Source organism: Echeneis naucrates, chromosome 14 (assembly GCF_900963305.1).
Source record: "Echeneis naucrates chromosome 14, fEcheNa1.1, whole genome shotgun sequence".
Classification (NCBI taxonomy): Eukaryota; Metazoa; Chordata; class Actinopteri; order Carangiformes; family Echeneidae; genus Echeneis; species Echeneis naucrates.
Genome location: NC_042524.1, coordinates 16609972 through 16631366, shown reverse-complemented (window position 1 = coordinate 16631366; position 21395 = coordinate 16609972). Strand labels below are relative to the sequence as shown.

General features: G+C 40.3%; 1 protein-coding gene across 2 annotated transcripts in view; it reads left to right on the top strand.

Moving 5' to 3' along the window:
* Positions 1-4440: 4440 nt before the first annotated feature.
* mtmr4 (myotubularin related protein 4) overlaps positions 4441-21395 on the top strand; it is a 38140-nt gene continuing 21185 nt past the window's right edge. Inside the window, exons 1-2 of one of the 2 annotated variants that reach the window (XM_029519173.1) lie at positions 4441-4481; positions 9458-9552. In XM_029519173.1, the coding sequence (XP_029375033.1) occupies positions 9550-9552 (3 nt within the window). In that variant the 5' untranslated portion in view covers positions 4441-4481; positions 9458-9549. Of the gene's footprint in view, positions 4482-8139; positions 8271-9457; positions 9553-21395 lie in introns of those variants that run through there. The other variant, XM_029519174.1, reaches the window with a different exon arrangement.

Genomic DNA, 21395 nt, shown 5'->3' with positions numbered 1-21395 from the left:
CTCATTTGAAAATGTCTTCTGGGAAAAGGTTTACTGTCAATGACGTTTTGGAACAGCTCTTTGACAGTGAAAGTGACATAGAGGAGAATGTTTCTGAGACAGAGGATTGTGTTGAGGAGGACCCTGATTTTGAGGCATTCTCATCTGATGAGAATGAAAGTGTTGACCCTCCTGTTGCTTCTCAACCACCAGCAGACACGATCCTTTCCAAAAATGGAAAGATAATATGGTCCCTTTCCCCACTTAGACAGCAAGGTAGACTTAGCGCTACTAATATTATCAAAATGGTTCCAGGCCCCACCAGATATGCAATCAGCCATGTTGAAGACATCAAGTCATCATTAGAGCTCTTCATAACACCATTGATTGAGAATATTGTACTTGGGATGACAAATTTAGAGGGGAAGCGTGTGTATGGGGACAGTTGGAAAGACTTGGATGTAGTCGACTTGGAAGCCTACATTGGCTTGCTCATTTTGGCGGGAGTTTATAAATCAAAAGGTGAAGCAACAGCAAGCCTTTGGAATGCTGAGACTGGAAGGGCAATATTTCCAGCCACCATGTCTCTGAAGACATTCCAAGTTTTGTCCCGTGTCATACGCTTTGATGACAAACAAACAAGGCACGGCCGACGCGAACGTGACAAACTTGCGGCAATAAGGGATGTGTGGGACAAGTGGGTGCAGCGTTTACCCCTGCTTTACAATCCAGGCCCCCACGTGACTGTCGATGAGTGCTTGGTTGCGTTTCGTGGGCGCTGTCCATTCCGACAATATATGCCAAGCAAACCTGCCAAATATGGCATCAAAATATGGGCAGCATGTGATGCACAGTCCAGCTTTGCATGGAATATGCAGGTTTACACAGGCAAATCTCCTGGCGAAGCACCGGAAAAAAATCAGGGCACAAGGGTTGTGCTTGATATGGCTGAAGGACTGCATGGGCATAATATTACATGTGATAATTTTTTCACATCTTATGCCCTGGGTGAGGAACTGCTGAAAAGGAAGGTAACGATGTTGGGGACAGTGAGAAAAAATAAACCAGAGCTTCCCTCTGAACTTCTTGCTGTCAAGAACAGGAAGGTAACATCTTCAGTGTTTGCCTTCACTGATAAAGCAACTGTGGTCTCCTATTGCCCCAAGAAAGGGAAAAATGTCCTGCTGCTTAGCACCATGCACAAAGATGATGCCCTGAGCAGCAGAGAAGACAAAAAATATGTTAAAAAGAAAAGGAGATAAAAATAAGTAAATAAATATGTTTATGAGAGGAAAGGGGGGCTTATCAACATCAGTCAATATGGTTCATTCTGTGAGAGTCATGAATGTGCACCCCAAATTAGAAAAGATTTGGATGAAAGATTTTCAAGATACACTAACTCTAAAACTGAAAGTTTGACCTGATGGTGGCGCTACAGGGAAGGTCATATCATCACCAAAACCAATAGGATTCATACTCTTGTGGTCATTAATGTTGTCAGTAAATTTGAGAAGATTTGTATGAAAAGTTTTCAAGATAAATTAATTCTAATTTAAAAGTTTTGCCTGATGGTGGCGCTAGAGGGCAGGTAAACTCACTGATAGGTTTCATTATCAAGGGGTTATTTATGTATTCAACAAATAAACAAAGTGCCTGACACAAAAACTTGGTCAACAATTTTCTGTAAATCATTTTCTGGAGGCAAATATACCTGGGGTCAAATTGACCCCAAGGGTAAAATGTGTTAGTAATATTTGAGGATAATACGAGGGTTAAAGTAGTCATGAGGTCTAGATCATGGATTGACCAGTCCTGGCTGTGTGTGGTACAATGGCAATCGAGGAAAAGTAAGAAAATATCAATCTGATACAGTCAATCAATCACTCTGGTCAAACCTGTTTTCATTACAGCTTAGTCTGATGATCAGTTTCTCAATTAACTTACAGAATATCAAGATAAATGCTCATCCTTTTTTTTCTTTGAACCAAAAAGACTCTAAGACTCTAACTTAGGCACATGACAACAAAAGCATGTTGTAAGATTGTTATTTCAGCCTGAAGAGGAGTGAAGCAATTTATTTATTATCAGTATAGATGCGGCTATATTTTCTGTTGATTGGCATCAATTTATCAATTCATAGTTTCAGTTTTAAATTGCTGGCTGTATCGATTATGCAGAATTAATATGAAACAGTTCTGAAGCAAAGACACAGATTTTACTGTGACTTAGTTCAATTGGATATGGAGGATACATTTTCACCTATAATCTAGTTGTTAAACCCAAACCGGTCAATTTTTTTTGTAAATACATTTGCACAGTCCTTAATATAAAATATATATAAAAATCAGCATAGGTCATTTGAATGTCACTGTTTGTACACTGACCTGTTTAGCATTACCAACCCAGAAAGTGACATGATGGAACTTGACAAACCGTCCCCTTTCGGGCTAAAAGACAAAAAAGTAAAACAGAATGAATATAAATTTTAATAGGGTCAAACTAATGCAGAATAAACTTTGTTTTTTGTCTTTTGTTGTAAAACCTCCAAAAATGTATTTATTCCTGCAACATTCAGCCTCTTGTGAGTGATTTGGACACCTTCTACAGAATTAACAGTAATGTTAAAACATCACACATCAGTCTCAAAGGATTTTGTGATCTTACCTTCTCCCCTTTATCTGTGTAGCTTGTCTGAAAAGGAAGAAAAGATGTAAAAGAGTATCACTTAATAGATTTTTATTACTGAAGAGTTATCTCATTTATTCTGCTGTGACTTCAAGGTCGGTGATTGATGATGGTGAGGTATCTTACCATGGTGTGATTGCAGATGGGCCTCAGTCCAGAGGAAATACAGAGATCAAAATCAGCGCCCGGCCAGACAGCATGTAGATAAGTACTGACTTGATGACCAACTATGATTGGTCCTTTGGGATATACACCCACCTGTCCACCTCCTTACATTCTGCAGCTCCATAAAAGTGGCCCACACAAATATTTCAACCTCAGCAGAGGGTAAATGATTAGATCCAGGCACCACTGAAAACTGAAAATCTCTCATGTGAACTTGCAGATTGAGGTCAGGGGAAGATTTTTTTATTTATCATAACAGATGCTCAAATGGGTAGAAAATGATTGTGGGGAAGCCGCACTGAGAAGACCTTAACTGCTACACTGAGCATAAACTCAGAAGAAGTAACTCTGAGTGTGTGAAATGAAGGTTAATCCTGCAAAGACACCAAACCATGGCCTCTCTCTCTGGTTTCACATCCCACCAGTAGAGGGAGCAATGATTTCTCATTTAAACTACCATGACAGCAACCATGTGCTGCTAAGTCCCATAGGAAGATTTTACCTGAAGGTGAGCTGATTAAAATTATCTGTGCGTATTTGTTTTCATTCTCAATCATGAGCGGTTACAGAGTGCCATTCATCTCTTTTATATCTCAATCCACACACTGCTAAAGCATTTCAAAAAGAAATAAACAGGTTGTCATGATCAGTTCAACCAAAACCTTATCAGTTGCAACATTCACAGAATCACCTCTTCTATAGCTACCATATAAAAACTGGATCACTTGATAACAGGTTATAAACCTATCCACATTTAGGGAGTGGGGTTCTGCTTAGCTGTGCTGACTGGCATTAAAGAGCATAAGAGGTCAGGCCCAAGCTGTCAAAGACGCGCTGATGAACAAAAATAGTATCTGTCCTCAGCTACAGTGCTGAGACCTGCTCTTGCCGTGGTGAGTAAACATGTACTGACTGTCTGTGGCAGGGTGCTCCATTAGAACATGACTGTGTTTTGGAGTTTGGGTTTGGTGGTGAATGGAAAAATCAAAATAAGATGTGATCATATCTGGGCTATGGCTTATTGCAGAGTGGGCCAGCAAATATGATCTGCTTTGGTTAATATATCTTTAATTTGTCAAATGTTTAATTTACAATGGTATAAAACAGATAAATCAATTCAGCTCGGTCTCGGGACTCTCCGCGCAGGGGATCTTAAAAACAGATGGTCCTTGTGCATTGACCTTCCACAGGCTCCACTTCCCTTTCACACTCTCTGTTTCGTTGTTGTTTTTTATTTGACACTGACATACATGACATTTTAAAGTTCCCTTTTCCACAGCTGAAAACCGAAACTTAAATTGTACCCTCTGACCTGTGACTGACTGTGTCAGTCCGTGCACCCCCTCACACTCACCGTACTGCGCGTGTGTGTGTGTGTGTGTGCGTGTGTGTGTCCAGTTTGTGCCGCGCTGTGATTTTCTATTGGTGCGCTTCGTGAGTTTGGTAGCACATGATTGGCTCTGCTGTGGGTGTGTACGAGTCACTCGCCGGACTGTCCTTACCGCTCATTGGCCACCGTGGATCCTCTGCTGCCATTGGTCTACTGTGTTACGTCTCCTCGCTGCCAATTGGCTGGCGCAGTAACCATCGCATAAGAATGCGGAAGACGTGCAGTCTACTGAGTCACCGTTGTGTCAGCTGATTGTTTCTGAGTGAGTAACTCGATTCAATTTATAAAAATGTGTTGCATGTAAATAATATATTGTGTGTAATATGTTATCGGACGGTCGAAGGTGTTTTGGGCACGTGAACCCTGAGCCGTGTTGTCGCTTTTATGCCGGAAACTGAGCGAATTTGGCACACAAGACTCCAGTAGTGGTGCTATCCGGTAGCTAGCATGATGCTAAGGTTTGCAAACTGCCCCCCCCCCCATATCTCTCTCTCTCTTTCTCTATTACTCTCTCACATAGACACACACTTTCGGTTTGCCATTAAGTGGTTCCTAGCACGGTATCACTATGTCGTGTGGCTGTCGCCCACTTTCACTTTCACCATACATGTCTGGAAACTTTCCCTGTGTACCGGTTCACACCTGTTGTGTTGTGTTGTAGAGTCAAAACAGCAGCTGTTATTATCGGAAGCTAGCAGCTTCTGGGGAAAGTCCGAGAAATTTCCACATGGCCTTTGTTTTTAAGCAGCACTGGAAACACCGATGAATTCCCGTTGTGATTGTCACAACAAACTGGCAGAAACGATTGCAATTACTGTAAAGGGTTGCCAGTTGTATTGAGTCTATCGCCCCATCGTATCGCCCAGATGTCTTCACTGTGGTAACAATTTGGCTTCTGCCAGCTCTTAGAAATGCCTGGAGCTGTACCGAGCCACCAATTTGAATCTAGGTTTAAATGTTTGCAACCATCTTGTTAATGCACTCTTTTTCTTTTTTTTGAAGTCACGTAATTGTTTTTATTCATTTGCTCAGGACGATTTGGAAAAAAAGTTACAACTGCCTTAGTCTGCACTTTTTCTGTTCCTTTAACCCACAAAGATATAAGCTCACCATTTTAGGAGAAAAAAATAAGCAGCAAGTCAATGGAGAAGGTGCCATGATTAATATTAAAATAAATAAATTTTCTCACCAGTATCGTCAAACATTTCATTTCTACATTAATTAGTGCCATTATGAGCAGCTGGAATTGCGCTTATATTTGGATGAAAATAACGGTTAAAAGAAAAGCTAGCTAAAATAAAAAGAATAAACCAATATATATATATTTTTTTTTTAATTCTCTCTACCATTTCATTCAACATCTGATGTTATAATAGTTATTTGACTTCTGTCTTTAGAGGATTTCTATATTCAGATGTGCTTTGTTACATATCAGGAGCCCGCAACAGAAACAGTGTGTCTTTAAAACAGCTGTAATATATTCCATGCGTTACAACATCATAATCTACTGCTGTATTTGTTGTTTGGCTAGCTGCAGTGCCACCTATGCATCAGTTACATATAAGCAAGTAGTAGTGTGCATCAGACCTCATCCCCACAGATCTACAAATGTCCTAATTATTTTTTCTATAATTACTGAGAAATGGGGAAAAAAAAAAAAAAAATTATGTATATTTGTGTCATGAAAATATGGAAAATAATGGGCTCACAGCAATTATGCACGTGAGTGGGCTGTACAATGTAGTCTGGTAAAAGCCTTCCTACTTGTGTTGGAAACTAGGTTTAGTATTTAAAGTCTGTCATTGAGTGGTTGCTCACATTCTTACTCCCACTTATTCTTTTGTTTCTTCTATTTTAAGAAGGGTTGTCTCTTGCCTAGCCATTTTGTTTGTATGCCAGAATTTTCCTCCATTACTTATCTACATGACAAGTTCACACATTTATATAATGTCAGTTTGTCCATCTACTGGTTACTTTGGCAGACCTTCAAGTAAAGCTATAAAGGGCTGAAGGTGGAAAGAGTTTGGGAAGTTTTTAGCAGTGTTGCTGTTAATCTTGTTGCTTCAGTCGTTACTGTTACCTGTTGTCGTATTTTGTGTCTATGGTTTGGATTTGAGAGCCTACTGTTTCGTCTGTTATTTAATCATAGTTATTGGTCACTTACTTTTACGTTTGGCCTTCAGAATCTTTGTGCCAGTGAAAAGGTACAGTGATGCTCACATGTGCTGTGTACTGCCCCATGGTGGCTTCTTCAGGTTTGTTTAAGTGGAGGGGGGGCTGTGTTGTTATTGCCTGTTTCGGTCAGAGGCTCAGCAGAAGGACTGCAGGCACTTGCAGATAAAGGACTTTTTTTTTTTTTTTTTTTAAAGAGTGCATCATGCACAGTTACTATAATGGATTCCATCCATCTCCTACCACTTATCTGTTCTCTGGGTAAAACGGGATGCTGGAGCCAATCCCAGCCAACATTCCAGGCGAGGATGGGGTACACCCTTGACAGGTCACCAGTCCATCACAGGGCCAATACACAGACAATCACTCATGCTCGCATGCAGACCTACAAACAATTTAGAGCCACCAATCAAACTAAACATGATGATGGTGAAACCGGAGTACCCAAAGGAAACCCATTCAGACACAGGGAGAACATGCAAACTCCGCACAGAAAGGCCCCAGGTCTGGGAATCGAACCCAGGACCTTCTTATTGTGGGGCAACAACAGAGCAAAAACAAGGGCAATTGTCACTGAACTATATTAAAAGTAATTTACTGTTTAAAGTACCGCTGTCATACACAACACCATCACAATTATGATGTAAATGATAGGATATGACTGTATGAGAGTAAATGAAGAGAGAAATGTTTGGGTAAACAAATTCAAAGTGTGCTTTGCAGAAATAAATAGTCTCTATTTGGAGTAAAAAATGGGTAATGAGAGGGTTTTTTTTTTTTTTTTTTTTTTTTTTTTGAGTGAACAAATGTTTTTGCGTCTTCTTGAAAATTGGATTATTATTCTTGAAGACACTAAATTGATGGTTACAAATATTAATGGGCAGGATTATATTGGAACACTGCAAAGCTGTTGGCCTCAGTTGGTTTATTGGTTCAGTTTCATAGAGCACAAACACATTGTGTGGTTCAGTTTCACATCTCTCATCAGCCCAGTGAGTCCAGCAGCAGATGGCAGATGTCGTAAAGTCACTGCATGCTACCTGCCCAGGACTCAACCACAAGCAAAGTGAGCAACTAGCATGTGAACACCCTTCTATTAGAGGTTTGGTTATTTTTCTTTGGGGTTGAGTGTTGGATCTTCATTCAGCAGAATGCCAGAAACAAAACAACATGAAAGTAAAAGTACAAAAAAAAAAAGAAAAAAAAAGAACTTGCTTTGTAGGATGTATCATAACTACGTAAGGGAAAAATGCCAGGTTGCAATTCTGCCCTCTAACAGCCAAATCATTGTCCCAAGCAGAGTTAATTTTTTCCCCTGTTTACTGTTGTCAGTCATTTCCCTGTCCACCTTTTGTGAATTAAAGGTAAATCAAATCAGATATTTTTAACCTTGCATGTCATTGCACTTGATTTCTAAGTTCAGTTTTTGTATAGATACATTTTTTGACGCATGCAAGTAATTCATATTGCTTTGCCTATAATATTGTTCCTTTTTTTTTTTTTTTTTTTTTAAGGAGCATAACTGCTGCCCTACATATGATGATTTATATGTCCATGACTGATTAGCAGTGAATGCCACCCCTTTTGATTACATGAGTCATGAGTTTACTGGAGGTGGGTGAAATGTGGAGAGTCCATGCCCTGTAGTGTGGCTTTTTTTTTTACATTGAGAAGCCTGGCACTTACAGTGGGAGGGGAAAAGAGTAAGCAATAGAGACAGGGCTAGAGAAGGAGGGAGGGAGGTATGTCATGCACTGGATTACAACCAGTATGTGTTTGAGAGACGGGACAACTGCTACTTTGCAAAGGATTGAGTCTTAATTCAACCTTAAACAAAAGAAACTGGTTTCAGCAAAAAGTTTGATTCAGCATCGTACAGGTAAGAAGAGGCTGTGTTAAATATTTTCTGAGTTGAGTGTTTTGGGGTGGTTGTGTTTTTTTTTGTTTTTTTTGTGTCTCAGTTTGTGGAGCTGTGTGCAAAAGGGGGTGTGTCTGGAAAAAAAACAAGTGGGTGGAAGTGAATTGACAACACTGTACAGTGAGCATTTCCATCAAGTTTGAAGCCCTTGTAATTAATGCACTGTCTGTTCTAAACACAAGGAAGTTAGGAAGTGAACTCTGTCTCTGTCTAGCCTTTTTGTGTGTGTGCTATAAACTCCCTCCTGACTCAGCTTGCATAAGTTTAGTAGGAGAAGGCAGTGCAATATATTTTTCATACAGTGGGTAAAAATGAATGAAGTATTTTGGTTTCTGGCTGCCCACTATTTGACTTCTTTTATTTGAAGTGTTTAAACTGGTGCAATCGCTGTAGTTACATAGTTATGATCAGGATATCCACCTCAATAATTGTGGAGTTTGCCCAAGTTTTTTTTGCTGCTTCTGCTTCAGTTATCTGTTCGGCTGCTGATAATTGTATGAGGAATGTTGAATTTGCATTTCCTGATAATCAGAGCTTCTCCCATCGAGTCAGGTGATGTGTTCCAAGGTTTCCAATCTAGTGACAGACTTGAAGCTTGTTCTAGCATGTCTGTCTGCAGCACTGTGTGTAGTGTTTACGTTGACGTGACCTGATTTGTGGATTGTACGTCTTCTCTCAGATGACCAGTTGAACCATCTCTCTGTATGCCTCATTCCTCCAAGAGCTGTTTGGCTGTGAGATTGGGTTAGTCTATAAAGCAACTCTTCAACAATTAGATGTTTTATGATTTTAGTGCCAGCATGCTGTACTTTAAACCAGTGGTTTTTAAACTGTGTGGAGAGCCCCAGTTTGGATGCAGATGACTCAGGGAATAATTTGAAGTCAAATTATATTGTTAATATTTGCGTAAAATAAACAAACAGCTGCTGCTCTTGGCCTGACCTTTACTGAACTAAAATTGTACTTACACTCTTTCGTCATTGTGAATGATTGAATAAAAAGTTACTGAGTAGTGACCTCTTTGTCAGCAAAATGGCAGAAATTCTGCCATTCACAGTCCAGTCACACAACAACCACCCAGACACAGACCTCATGTCTGAAGGTAGTATTTTTTTTAATTAATTTTTTATTTTTTTCCCTGTCGGCAGGAGACGTCGCTGGCACAGCAGCGCCCAGTAGACGGAGGGAGGGATCTGAAGAAGAGCACCCAGACCAACTTTCTAAAGCACTGGCTGGCATCATGGTGAGCCATCACACTGCTGGGGAGCAGATCATTTGATTTTTTTTATATATACACTGCTGCAGATATTAAACTAGTCACAGCTCTAAACCTTTGAGGTTGAAACTGAAATGAAAAGAAATGGGACTTATGGACTCGCACACAGGAACTGGCACAATACTGCTACTGACATAAGCAACCCTCAGGGTGTTGCAACATCTTTAACAACAGAGTGCCATTCTCAAATCACTGTCATTGTTTTAACTTGCCACACATTCTGTTTGGGGATGCACTGTTAACTAGGGATGGGCAATGATATTCAACTGATTGATTAATCAATAACTTTAAAAAAATTGAGTAGTTCATGTGACGATCATTTTGTCTTGACAAAGGGGGCCATTGTTGTTTTTTTTTTCCTTTCTCCTTGTCTCCCTTCTGAGCAGCAGCCACAAATACCGTGCTAGTTCTTAATGAGGCACAAGGCTTTTATTTTCCATATTTGTGCCTTACGTGTGTTGCTGGCACATAATTTTATTTATTTTTCAAACTTTGTGATGCCTTGAGGGCAAACACTGTTAATATGAATTGTTCCTGAATTGGTCCATGAAAGAGAAATGAACTGTAGTGTGCACAGTGTTTTTTTTTTTTTTGATTGAAATGCTGATGAGGCCTATTCATCCCCTTTAAAGGAACAACTGACAGTTTTTGCATCAAAAAAATATGTGACAGTGCCTTCAGAATGCTCATGCATGCTTAAAAAAAATATGACTTTGGGTGGAAAACCAGTGAAGGAACATTTAATCGTTGCTGCATTAGTATTGTTTGTAGTGCAGACTGTGCAGATTTAAGCCTGATTCTTGTAAAATCAACAAATATACAAATAAATATTCAGATATGACAAATTTGCCATGGTCAGTTCTAAACAAAGGGAACAAGGTAACTGAAAGTAGACTGTCAACTGACATAAGTTGTTTTGTCAGCAGCATCACAGTTTTATTGCACTGATTGTTTCATTTGGGAGCATGCTTCTGATTCAGTATAGTTCTGTGCAGCTGGAATCAGATGTGAGATATGAGCTGTTGGAGCCTGCACAGCTACATGTTGTGCTACAGTTGAATCTAAAGTATGACCAGCACACCTTCCAGAGATGACCAAGATATAAATAATTAAGAAATTGCAAAGACAGCTGTTCATGTTGCCCTCTAGTGGAGGTTGCTTGTTGTTCTGTTCTGAGGTAAAACTAGGATTAAATGGTTCAGTTGAATTGAACTTAACCATGGAAATAATTTGTGCAAAAACTGAGACAACAATTGTGTTGCCTCAAGTTGCTACATGCACCTATCTTCTAATTGCTGAGTCTGAATGTGACACAAGCATGTGATTTGCCTCATCATGCTGCACTTGTGGGCCTGAGGGTTGTAATTAAACTAAAGTTAAGCAAATATATAGTTGAAGATAAAAGACTAGTTGTATTTCACAATTCTGACATTGAATATGACCCATACAATGTTAAAAGCATGACTTCCTATTTTAATGTAGATAATACTGAATATATTTTGTCTCTTCACGGGTTCTTTGAACTCAGTAAATGTGCTTCAGCTGGAAGAGATGTCGAAATGGTGACCAGATAAGCGACAAGTTCCTCTTTAAACAAAGGGACTCAGATTTCATAGGCTAGAGATAGGAAGTGCAACAGGCGGCTGTGTGCCCCAAGGTTCTGGTCAGCTGGGTCCACAGAATGCCACGCTGGCTGGATGCCCAACTTTCGGCCTTTTTGAGACACATGATTGAGCTCTTGGCTTAATTGATGGGAACAATTAATGTGTCCACTGAGTGCTATCAAATGAGAACACAGACCTGAGCCAAGGCCCATGTTGAAGTTGAGTTTAAAGCATTTCTGCTTTGTTTTTGTATGACCCCTTCCCTCGTTTAGTATGTTGATTTTTCCTGCTGGGCAAGTAACAAAACTTGAAAGATGATGTGAAATGGACTAGGATTACTGGATTACAACAGAACCCATATTTGACATTTTTGCACAGTTAATGGATGCTTTTTGGTAGGGTTTGTGCAACATCAATCTGCTGTTGTGGCTTTTTGAAAAAGCAGGGTTACAGCTACATTGTTGGATCTTTTTGGAGCTCTTTGGCCACAGCTGGTAATATTTTTACCTGCCCTCAGCTGCAAGTAACCTAAGGGATATTTTCTCAGGTAGGATTGTGACATTTGTCCCAGCAGTTTGTTCCACAGGTAATATGATCCTTTTAATCCCGTCCTCTGAAGCAGTGTTTAATTGCCTCCCAGCTTCCACCTTTTCTTCGCTGAAACAAAACGGGAAGTATTGAGTTCATACTGTTGTCCACTCATGCTGCCGTATTCTAAGTAGGATAATGCGATCATGGAAACAAGGACAATGGGGTTGTTTTACCCTGCATTCAGTACCCACAATGCACTGTAATGCTACCTTGCAGGGGTTGCGGCGAACCAGCAAGAGAGAAATGTGCCAATACTAACATCAAGCAATTTTTATTAATTTTTTTGTTTTGTTTTCCCCCACCCTCTGTATTACTGCCCCACATGATACCACCTTGTTACATAAGGATTAAGTCACGTAGACGTGTGCAGGGGTGGTGGGTGGTGGTGGTAGTTTTTTTTTTTGTTTGTTTTTTTTGTTTTGTTTTTTAATTAATACATTGACTAGACTTCAGAAGCTGTCAGAAAGGGTGTATCTAATGCCAGAGGGCTCATACCAGGCTGTTTCTAATGGTCTGAATGTCACTCTCCTTGAAGGGACTTTTGCCTCTAACTCTATTTGACCTTGTTGTGGCTCCCAAAGTCTGGCTGTCGGTGTCTGGTTGCCTGGTCCCCCCCTGTCATTTGAGTCAGATAATCGTAACCCTGTTGTCTTGTTCAGTGTACTATATGGCACTTTTAATCAGAGCCTGTTGACCAGAGCTGTAGATGTTCTGATATACAACTTTTAATGGATTCCTGGCAGCCAATCAAATACAAGTAAAAGGACACATGTTGTATGGATGAGCACTTGGAGGTAACATATTGGACATCCAGCATTTTAATGCATTATGTTCAGCTAAATCCTGCTTCAGGCTAACAAACCAGACTGTAACAAAACACATTTACATCTGTTGTCTGTGTGCTGCAATTATGTTTCCTTCAAAAAATTGTAATTGATTTTGGGAAATACATGTTTTAGACTACAGATTTTAAAATAATTACGAGCTGTTGCTTGTTTGAAAACAAATGTTGTGTTTGCATGTATTTTACACGTTTACGTGTGTTTGCATTCAAACACGTCTTTTCAAACAAAGTGTTTGAATAGAGTTTCTCAATGGATCCATTGATGTTATTTTTATTTATGTTATGGGGGCTTAAAAATAACTAGATTTTGGCATTTTCCATGTTTTGTCCCAAACATCATCAGAGTTAGATGATCTTTTAAAAGTTGTGTTTTCTGCATTCTATGCTACATAACATGCAACATGACATAAGATTGGTGGGTGTTCTCTAGCACCTGTATCACCTGTATCAGGACAACATAACTCTTGCATATAGTATCCAGTCTGCACCAATTTTTGCACATCTGTTCACAATCCAGCCCTGAACACACCTGTGTCAATACTGAATCACTCCCAGAGCAACACCTACTACAAACAGGATATCAGCCAAATACACAAACGTAATCTGATTTTTAACATTTCCAGGGGGGGTCTCTCCACATCCTACTTTACAGAATGACATGACATAAGATTGACTATTCTCTATCACCATGTATTGGGCACCTGTAAGAGAACATCATTATAATGCTAATGTATAGTATCAAATCGGTCCCAAATTTTGCATACTTGTTCAGACTCTCACTCTGAACAAGTTCATGTGTCATTATTGAGTCTCACACACACAAGTTGCACAGTTGTGCTTGCCATCTTAATTTATATTGTAGTTCTATAGCTGCGTGCTCACGTACGCTGACACTTGTGTTAGTGACTTGCTGCCCTCCTTTCCTAAAATAAAATGTGAGGCACAGGAGACCAAATCTGGTGTTCACTTTTGCAGCTGGTTTGGGCAGAACCGTTCAGGGACAAAGGGGGAATTTAAAGCCTAGTGTTGAGAAAATGATTTGACAGCCTGCATATACAGTCATGCAGTTGGAAATCATTGGCCCACCCTAATGCACATATGGGCTTATAATGTCAAATATACCTGTCTTGATATTTTACAAGTTCATGAGCACAAATAACAAAATAACACTGGGAAAATATCAGCTAAAGATTGATTGGTGGTTCAGGAAAAAGCTTCCAATAAAATGTGTATTTCTGTTACTTCATCATGATGGTTCACCATAGGACTAATTTCTTATCTTCATCCTGCTTGAGCGAAATAAATATAGCAAGTCACAAGTTTATCATCTGACAAATGATTCTCAGTATTGTTCAGCTTCATTTGCATCTGTGCATTTTATAGCAGGAGAGTCCATTTATCTGATGAGAGCCAAATCACGCCTTATACCTCCTGCAAAAGAGCTGTTGTTGCAGACATATTCAGAATATGGAAGTGTGTGACACTTGTATTCAGCTCTCCTGAAAATGGGCTTTGTTTTCTCCTCAAAAGCCAATTCATGTGGATCGAATAGATATCAGTTAACATGGGTTTGAGCATAATAAACAGTGAAAACACTGCAAAAACACTGGGACAACTATTTAAATTTTTTGCTTGCAATTAATTCTGAAATTCATTGGTGCATCAGGCTTGAGTAAGTTTCAAACATAGTTATATGGAGTTTCTCTTGTGTACAGAGAATATATGCTGAAGCCATGAGTCTCAGTGACTAGCAATGATAGAACTGCAACCTTGTTCTATTACAAGGGTTTTTCTATTACACTGTAGTTGTTAGCATGGTTTGCATACACTGTAAAAGAGGATGGAGGTTTTACATATTTATGATTATAAATGTCCTTCTAAATTGATGTTATAATACTGAAAATTTGATGTTTTAATTTTACACATTATTGTGGAGCCAGTATCAGCCAGCCAGTATCACATTACAGATGGTGATGCAATATATTGTCGTGTGTTCATGTTCAGGTCCTTTTTTACAACAGATGAAAATTCTGCTCAATAGAATGTGATTCCGTGTTGAAATTCCTTTGTAGGACAACCCCCCCCCCCAAAAAAAAAAAAAGAAAAAAAGAAACATGTCCATTTTATTGGTGCAGCATCCTCTATGCTCTATTTATTATGTTATGTAATGTGGGGTCATACGGTTAACGGCAAGTAGCTGTCACGACTCTACCACAGAAGAGACTGGGGCAAGACAGTGGAGGTGGATTTGTCCTCATGTGGTATACGGACCTACTAAGGTGCTGAGATGAAGCAGCTTTGGGTTACAAAGTTATACTGCACTTCAAGGGGACAGTGCCAAGAAGACACTCAGAAACAGAGGGGAGAGGAACAGTATGTCTGAAGAATGCTGTGTCACCAGAGATCTCTGCATCGACTCTCTCAACACCCTCCCTCCTCTGTCCTCTGCCACGTATTTCTTTCTGCAATAGATTAGTAGCTACCAGTGCAACAATTTTGTGATGCATACTGTCCAACAGCTGGATGGAGTGTCTCTCTGCTCTCTGTCTAGGTTTAGTTTTTGTTCTCAGCATAGCCTGTGCACACAGCTATGAGCAGACAGTGTGTGTTTCGGCAATTGCTACAGTGCAGTGTGCTGCAGTAGATGTCAGATGGCGTGTGCACAGCAGTCAGAGGAGAGCATCTCCTGGCTGCTGGCGGTACACTCTAGCCTTTACTGTCTCATTGCTGAGGAAAAAGCATATTTATGAGTAGATGTCGGTGAAGGGTGAACAAGGAGGGAGTCGGGTGGAGGAAGGGATGGGAGGGAGACAAGGGTGGTGGAGTGTGTGCGTGTGTGTCTGTGAGCATGTGAATGTGAGAGAGGGAGGTAGATGCGCATGCAGAGGGAGGAGCTTAGCGTCAGGCAGTTCCCTCTATCTTCCTTTCTCTCCTGCTTTCTCATCTCGCAGTTTTCCCCCATCCGGCCACTACAGCCGAGGCAGCACGTCATTGGTCATTTTATCACTTTCATCTGTCCCTGAGTTCTTAGTCAACTGATGAGGAGGACCGTTGCTCTTGTTTGCATCCTGGACTATCCTTCTATGAGCAGTGCAACAGGAGCTGTGTTCTGCCAGAAGCGGGATCTCTCTCCTCTCACTGGGAGCGGTTGGGGGTTGGGTGGGGTTGGGGTTGTTTCTTGATAGAGAGCTGGGGCTGGTGTGTTGTCCCATAACACCTCTGGCAAAGGGGGGGAGTGGGGGCGCTGCAAAAGGTGGAGGGGGAGAAGGGTGGCAGAGAGAGGGGTTTGGAGTTGACGAGGGGTGGAGAGACTCTGGCTGGGAGAAGAATGGTTATGTCGGCTCCTCGTGCTCTGGTCTGGCTGCTGCTCCATAGGCTGTGTGTCACCCTGGCACAGCTGTGCCTCTCCTCGACATGAGCCTCGCAGGAAGGGTTTCCTGTTCCATGCTCAACTGCTTTGTGAGTCAACTAGCTCTTATTTTGGCAATAATTTCTGTTTATCACTCTAGCTTGTGATGGGTGCGTATGGAAATCCCTCCCTTCTATACCTCGCCGTGTGTGTGACTGCCAATCAGTAGGGGAGAGGGGGTTGGTCATCACACGTGAGCGCTGCAGTTATTAAGTAATCACAGCTGATACCAAACACAAATAATTAAATTACTTCTGTTTCTTCTTATGTGTGTGGTGATGAAGAGCTACTTTAATTGTGGTCATAACTTAACTCTGGATGGACAGCTCTGCTTTGCCGGCATTGATTGGCAGGGAGGCCAGAAGGGGTAAGGCATCCAAAACGTGTGCGACTCAGTTAACACGAGGCAGCCTGGCAGCTGTGTAGCATGTTCACTGCAGTAGGGAACCTGTGAGGTTACAGCAATGGGGATATATAGTGTAGGGGATGAGCGAATAAGAGGTGGGGCACCTTTAGTTTGGCAAAAAGGCTGACTGCTTATGAATAAAAAGACGGTCCTATCCTCAAGCCATGAGCTGATGGTTCACTTTTTGGGAACTTGTTAAAGATATCAGTTTTTCCTCATTCCTGTATTGAATTTTCAGTAAACAATTGTCATTAGGTTGAAAAGAAATGTTCACCTGGCCACACAATGTTTGAATAAATATGAATAAATGAGACAAAAGCAGGTAGGTAAGTCATGCTGAATGCTGTGTTGAATGCTAATGTGCAAAATGCTCATAGTGAATGTTTGCCATGTTGTTTTAGCATTTAGAAATTAGATAATTGCCACTAAACAGGGAGTACACCCAACCCTGATGGGAATGTCATTCATTTTCTGGTTAATTTTGATCTCCTGGCAGCAGGAGATTCAAAGTCAGGGGATCATCAGTAAATGGGATCCGGTAGATTTCTGTTAGCATGTCTTCACTTTAAGTAGTTCAACCAAAGTGATGGAAAATCTGACACTTTGCAGTTGCCATTCACTGTGGTCACAATTCGATAAAGATAAATTAAATGACCATACAATTGCAATAGGGGGAAGTGTTGATAAATCAAAATTTGTTTAATCAATCAAAAAATTATCCATAAAGACTTTGCTCTGTGTTTGTAGCATGTCTGTCACACAAGACGGAATTAGACATACTATCTATATAGATAGATAGATAGATTATATAGATTATGAAAGGTTTTTTTTTTTTTTTTTTTGTGTGTGTGTGTTGGGCTAACATTTTTGACAAGGGATGTTAATGATATAAATGAATCAATAGTGCTTTGAGAGAGGACAAAGTATAGTTATCTACTGTATCAGGAAATGTGAAGTAGGTGCTTTTTCCTTCTCACTGTGAGAATAACGTTGCCACCAGGCACTACACTATTTATGATCCCTTTAATGTCTGCATGTAGTGCAGCTGAGTCAGCAGTTCTTCTTCGTCACTGTCTGTATAATTTAGCATCCAGGTCCTCCATTATTTCTATGGATCAGGGCTCTGTTAGTCTTTGCGTGTGGAAGCAAGCTACAGCTATGTGCCAGGTTTTCATCATTGCTATTGTTGTGATTCAGCTGTGGGGAAAAAAGTGTTTTCTGTTACTGCTCCCATACATCATGTTTATCTGCCTCTGTGATGTGTTGTCTGCACTAAGTGGAGTCATAAAAGCCTAATTGAATTGATTAAGATTTTTCCATGACTCAGATTCTATTATACCCACCAACTAAATGAATCAGGAGTGTAAGTACAGCCAAAAGCTTTTTTGGGTTTGCGCTTCAGGCTGTTAAAACTATTGCACCCTCTTTGGTAGCCATGAACAGTCTGCTGTTGGGCCTAGAAACTTTGCATGGAAGTAAAATAACACACTTCAAGAGGACAAGAGGCAGCAAAGTGAGGCAGAACAGGTTGGAAGAAGAGTACTTAAAGGTTTAGTTGGCACTTTGAGCTGTTTTTCTCAGAATCAACAGCCCAAATTCAGTCTGCACGTACACAAAGACGAAATCCATCTCTCTTTTCTGCCTTTTCCTTTTAACCTATTCCATTCTTATTGCATGTTCATGTTTTTTAGTTTTCATCTTTATGTTCAGAGGGATTTTTTATTAGTCCCAGTAGTTATATAATGGGCTATATATTCATTTCCCTTGTTAAGCAGATTTGTTTTTATTAATTTATTTTGTTTTTAGTTTTTAAATTTCTCTCTTCAAAAAAACCTGTTGGCCACAACTCCAATTTTGTGTTTCAGAAAGCTTCTGCCCCTTGACAGAAAACCCCAGCTTTGCCTAATGTCCTCAGCAGTTTGAGAACAGCTCTTTTATAAACCTAAAATGGGACCGATCATTTAGAACATGGTGGTCTATGAAATATTAAGTTGAAGTGAGGCTAGGGAGATAGAAATGCATTAAGAGATTTGTCGTAGTCTGCCATCTTTGATCTTGACGATTCCTCAGACTGCACTTCCCGGACTCTCAGCAGAGAATATTTAGTTTGGCTGTTTTCCGTCTTAGGTGACTCGCCTTCTACCTTGTTGTTCTTTCCTTTGTTTCCATCCACCCTTATCTATTTCTTCCTCTATGCCACTTCATTGGAGTAATTCTCAGCAATTTAGAGTGTGTGCTAATCTGTGTCAGCCTGATTTTAATTTGTTGGAAATCAGAAATTGTACAACTCAACACAAAAGTGCACATAGCCCAAACATTTAGGTGACCTTCACATCATGTAGTGATTCTCTGATCTGTGCATCTCTCAGACAAAGCCCCAGTCAGATTAAGTGAATAATCTAGTGAATAAAGACAGCATTTTGTTTCCCTAAGCTTTGCTTTAGAGAGAAATGGAATCTAAAAGAGAGATTTTTTTGTATCCATAGCAACCAGACACTTATTCATGGAGACTGAGCCAAAGTCTTTTTTTAATCTCTACCTTTGTACTTTCATGGTGCCCTCTCCCCCCATTCATGGACATGCAGAATTCCCTGGAAATAGTTTTCCATGTGAACAGTCATTCAAATAAGCTTTCACCAAATGATTAAAACTTTATTTTAGTATAGTAAAAATGAACTCTTCATTTCTTTACCTCCACATTTACACTGTTAGACAGCCATATTAGATCTTTACACTCATCTCTGGTGACTAATATGGCAATGCACGTTACCAAAATATTGCAGGTGCGATCATCCCTGACATTTATATTAGATAGATGCACAGAGGCATGTGTGTATGTGCGCATGTCTGTCAGCTCAAGCCTTTTGATTGCTCGTTGGACAAAGGTGGGGGAGGGTGTGCAGCCTCACAGCAGTGACAAAGCAAAAACGTGTTGAGCTCAGGACAAGCTGTGCTCCATCTTTGTGCGTCGGTAGAAAGTGAAAGCATTTCCTTTTTCTTTAATCTTCTGTAAGCTGATTGTCAGGACACCATGCGATGGACCAAAAAACAGATGTGCCTCTCCGGGTTTGCTAATGTAATGACATACTGTTTAACCCTGTCTTGTTTGATATTTGGATTTGCAAGTTCACTGTAATGTCGAAGGTCCTCTGCAGGAGAGCTTTCTATTAACTGTTACAGTGGTATCTATGCTGTAGTGTAGGAAAGATTACCTTTTTTCCTCTTGTCTATTTAATACACTACCATAAAAAGTTGTCAAACAATTGAGAGTATCCTCTTTTTTTTTTTTTAAATTTGTTAATTCGTTTCATTTTATCAACACACGCATATATGCTACTCAGAGTTTATAGATTGTCTCAAATCTTTGGGGTGGTACAGCGTCTACACAACTTTTCATCAGCTGTTTTTCTGCTTTGAAAGTACACTGTGTTCTAGCAGGCCTCTCAGGAGTGCAACATCAGGACTGCTCCATAAGAGAATTGTCTAGTGTCTACCTGGTAGTGCAGCACAAGATGTGTTGAAACAAGGGAGTGGATGGATTATTGATGTTTGTGTGTTGATAGATGAGTGCGGTCCATCTAGCACTGGTTTTATGGGGACCTTAATCAGTTTATACACTTGTTTTCTTTAAATTCAGTCTTAAGGTCAGATAAAGTTTTGATTTCGGCTATGGGTTTAGGGCAGTAGAAGTCATTGTTAACATGAGTTAGTCTTTAGATTTAATGTAAACCAATATTATGTGATGAAGTCGTGGGGATGAGCAAGTGTGAGAGTATTGAGTATATACTCCGCTCTAATGATTGGCGTTTTGGCAACAAATTTCTCCGGTAATTTATGGCTGCTATCTGACACAGCTCAATAAACGTTATTTCCTCAAAGAAAGCTTAGTGTGAGATTAGTTTGCTGGCTGGTGCTTTAGACTGCTCATCAACAGTATGAGGGATCAACCTGTAATGAATTGACGATTCCCATCTGCCTTACCAGTATGGTGCTGAAAGCTGACTCAGATCAGAGGTGAAGAGATTGGTGGTGTTGCATTGCAAAGGGATTTGGAGGAGTTCAGACATGATTCCTGGTCTGAAGTTGTGACACTCTATCGTTGACTGGAGTGTGGTGTGTTTTTAAGAAGAACAATGCTGTAAATGTGCTGTTCTTTCCTGAGAACTGGTTGAACACTCAGTGGTACATTGTAAGTTTTACCTTGTAGAAGTAGCAGGTACTCTGGCTTTGTGCTGTGATTTACTGTTAATCTTTCCCACACACAGGCTTCCCATACCCACAATAAGCCATCAATACAACGACAGCAGCAGCAGCAGAACAATTCTACATCCATCTGACCCAGAGATCTGGAGGAATCCTGTGTCCTCACTAAAGTCAGAATTAGGTCTACAACAAATGATTATTTTTGTTTATTTTATAAAATTTACTTTTAATATTTATCCAAGCCCAAATGTGGATTCTTCCTTTTCCTTGTTTTTTTTTTTCTGATCAGCGCTCCAACATACCCAAAGATACTGATAAGTTTACTCCATGGGGCTGGCTTTGCCCCTCATGATCTCTGGCCCAGTGGCATGTCCTGTGGCTGTGGCAGCTCGGTGTGTGCTGTCTTTGCTGCTACTGCATGCTGGGGTACCCAGGCCACCTAACTTGATCCTGGGCCCTGATGATGGCTCCACATCTGTTTTCCTCTACTTACCACGTCCTATTGATTGCATCATAAAGAACTGATGGGTCCCGTCAAAACAGGCTGAGTTACTATCCAACCCTAACACACTGCCTATATCCACTGTATACTTTTATCTGGCTGTCTTCCTTTTTTGAGCCATTCTCTTCTATCAGGACTCCAACTTTTCTGATGATCGGTACAATCTTTCTCTTACTCTTACTCTTATCTTGAAGGGAGAGTTAGGAACAGCACAGCAACCTTCACTCCACTGGATACTAGTAGCACTGCCT